Source organism: Tiliqua scincoides, chromosome 4, assembly GCF_035046505.1.
Source record: "Tiliqua scincoides isolate rTilSci1 chromosome 4, rTilSci1.hap2, whole genome shotgun sequence".
NCBI lineage: Eukaryota > Metazoa > Chordata > Lepidosauria > Squamata > Scincidae > Tiliqua > Tiliqua scincoides.
In genome coordinates, this window is record NC_089824.1 from 5,968,925 (window position 1) to 5,971,972 (window position 3,048).

A 3,048-nucleotide genomic window follows, 5' to 3' on the forward strand; every position below is an offset into this window, starting at 1 on the left:
GGGGGTTATCTCTGCGACCACCATCCCTATTGACCCCCCCCTCCCAAGTTCAAGCTCTCAGCCTTCATGCCTTCTTCTTAGACAATGAAGAGTCCCTCATTGCTGAGATCCTCTGGAAACACATCTATTTAGCAGCTCCCCCCCCCCCCGGAGTCCTCCAAAAGTTCCCTGCTACTCTACTGAGTGTTAACTCCCATCCTATGCTGATTCTATACAAGGTGAACCCTGAATTCTGAACCTGCATCTTGGCTTGTGTTTTATAGGTGCCAGTAAACCGCTGACCATGGAGTCCTCCAGGATCCTTAGCAACTCGACAGTGTCATCCAATTACAGCCGTCTATTTAACAAATTTATCCACTTGGATGGAGAACTGTCACGGCCATTTAAGACTCTGTGGATAGTACTGGTAGCGGTCAATGTCATCATCTTCCTGGTGGGGGTGGTGTTGAACTCTTTAGCGCTCTATGTCTTTTGCTTCTGTACAAAGACAAAAACCACCTCAGTCATCTACACAATCAATCTGATCATCACGGATTTGCTGGTGGGCTTTTCCTTGCCGATCCGGATAATCGTTCACTACATCGCCGAGGACTGCGATCGCTGTGCACTTGTCCACATCTTCACGTACTTTGTCAATATGTATTGCAGCATCCTCTTCCTCACCTGCATCTGCATTGACCGGTACTTGGCCATTGTCCAGGTGGAAGCCTCCCGCAAATGGAGGAACCCTAACTATGCCAAGGGCATCTGTGCCTTCATCTGGGTTTTTGCCACGGTGGTCACCTTCTCTATCCTCACAATGGCCATGTACTTCTCTGAATGTTGTGTTGCCCAGATATTGCCCTTGATGGTCTGCGAGTACTTCTTCCCCCTTCTCATCATCACATTCTTCACCACCAGGATCATGTGTGCCCTCTCCAAGCCAACGCTCATGCACCAGAGCCGTGAGAGGCGGATGCGGGCCGTGCAACTTCTCATCACCGTCCTCATCATCTTCATGATTTGCTTCACCCCCTTCCATGTGCGTCAACTGGCCATTTCCATTAATCCGGACATGCCCAATGACGTCAGTGTGATTGTTTATCATGTGACTGTCACCTTGAGCAGCCTCAACAGTTGCATGGACCCCATTGTCTACTGCTTTGTCACCAACAACTTCCAGTCAACCATGAAAAATATCTTCAGGAAGTCCGAACCTGAGCAAACCAGTGGAGACATCATCAGTGTGAACAAGGGCTCAGGTTCAAATGCCATCATAGCCTTCTCAAATGCAATAGCAAGTCCTTTGGGGTTGCCTTCACCTAACAGTACGGCAAGTTCCTAGAGGCTTGAAGACCCTTATGTGCATTGTTGGAAACGTCAGGATATATGTGATACTGTCCTCTTTTCTAGGAGTACTTCAGAATATCACAACTACCTTCGGCAAACTGGCAGCAGGACTTCTTGTGTGTTCCACTCATTTGTTTTATGGCAGCTGTTTCATCAGGGACTGATATAATGATGGCTCCATTCATGATCAGATTCCTAGATTGTATCCTAGGGTCTACAGCCCAATTCAGTGCCAGCTCCCTCAAGCTGGGAACCACAGAGAGAAGAACAGATGAAGCTATGAATTCAGGCAGATCTATCCACTTCTCCATAATGATTTGGAGGACCGGAAACAAAGAAGGGTGGTTTAAAAACAGCAAGGAGTGCTGATGAGTCTGATGACTGCTACATGTGGTTACAAACAGACAGCTAAGACATGTAACCAAGACCTGTATTTTCAGAGGAGAACAGAGTAAAATGCTATGGAAAAATGACAGTGGTAATTGGAAGTAATTTAAAGTTGGGTGGACAGAAGGCCAGTTGGGATCTGCTGGTAGATCCCTGGGTAATTTGCAGTAAATTCGCACAAGAGTTCCTACTCCAAAAGTGCAAATATTCCAAGTAAAAATTAATAAGAACCTTCCATGGCTGGCTTTGTACTGCTCACTGATCTCCACTTACCTGTGTAACAAGGGTATAAATTGGCTTCCATTGGCCAGACTTCTAGGCAGCTCTACTTGCCAGTTTGTTTGTGTTTGAGAATCGCTTGTCTGTAGTAATGCAGACGTAGATTTTTAGTTGCACAGATGTTTTCCCGTTATATGACTCCTCAGGTGCCTTAGGTAATTGGCTCCACCCTCTGAACTTCTATTTTGTATCTGGCTCCAGGTGGTGGACCTTGGAATTCTTGTTAAGGAAACTCATCTAGATCCCACAAGCCTGGAATCTGCCCGCCTCCGATTGAAAAGACTGTCACATCTAAACCAAATGAATGCCACAGTCATGAGAGTAGCCAAGGCCAGAATCAGGAGCTGGCATTACTGAACAGCTGCTAAGGGCCCAGGACTTCAGGGGGATTCCACTAATGGTGATGATTCTTGAGGTCACCTCTGGGCCCGCAGCCTTTGTATGTTGGTGGCAGAACGACTCTCTCAGAGCCATAGAAGGGAGTTACCCGAGAGTCTCTTGAATCCTGGCGAGCAAACAGCAATCAACAATTAAAACCACAATTCGGCGCATTTTAGAAATGCTGTGATAGCAATCTATTTTTCCAAAATGTTATAGTGTTTGGAAAGAGTAACCCAGGACTTCTTTGGACCAAACTACATGGTAAATGCAGGTGAAGCATGAAAGCCCTAATGGCCTGTTTCTTTGCCAAACAGCAATGTCCAGCAGGGGATTTTCTGTGAAGAAGTGATGAGGGGCACGCACCCCTTTTTCTGTCCACTGCTTTTCAGCTACAGCTCCCATTGCATCTGCTGTTTACAGTGCTCCAGATTTGTAAAGATAAAGTGTCTGAAAGATCACAGGAAGGGGGGATGAACCTGGGAGAAAAGAGAGTTGGTACACAAAAGTGAAAGGCAAGGGTTAAGTTGCATCCATGTTGTATCTTCACTGTTAATCCCTCCTCCTGAAACAGCCCATCAGGGTTTTCTGCAGAAGGCTGCATGCAGTGCAAAGCTTTGCATACACCCAACACCAGCGCGTCCATTAATTACTTGGGATAACATTTTCTTTGCC

The 3,048-nt window shown here is 46.5% G+C and overlaps 1 protein-coding gene across 1 annotated transcript; it reads left to right on the forward strand.

Moving 5' to 3' along the window:
* Nucleotides 1-283: 283 nt before the first annotated feature.
* GPR20 (G protein-coupled receptor 20) lies at nt 284-1,324 on the forward strand. The gene has a single exon (XM_066623187.1). It carries the CDS (start codon nt 284-286, stop codon nt 1,322-1,324), a length of 1,041 nt encoding a protein of 346 aa, XP_066479284.1.
* The last annotated feature ends 1,724 nt before the right edge of the window (nt 1,325-3,048 follow it).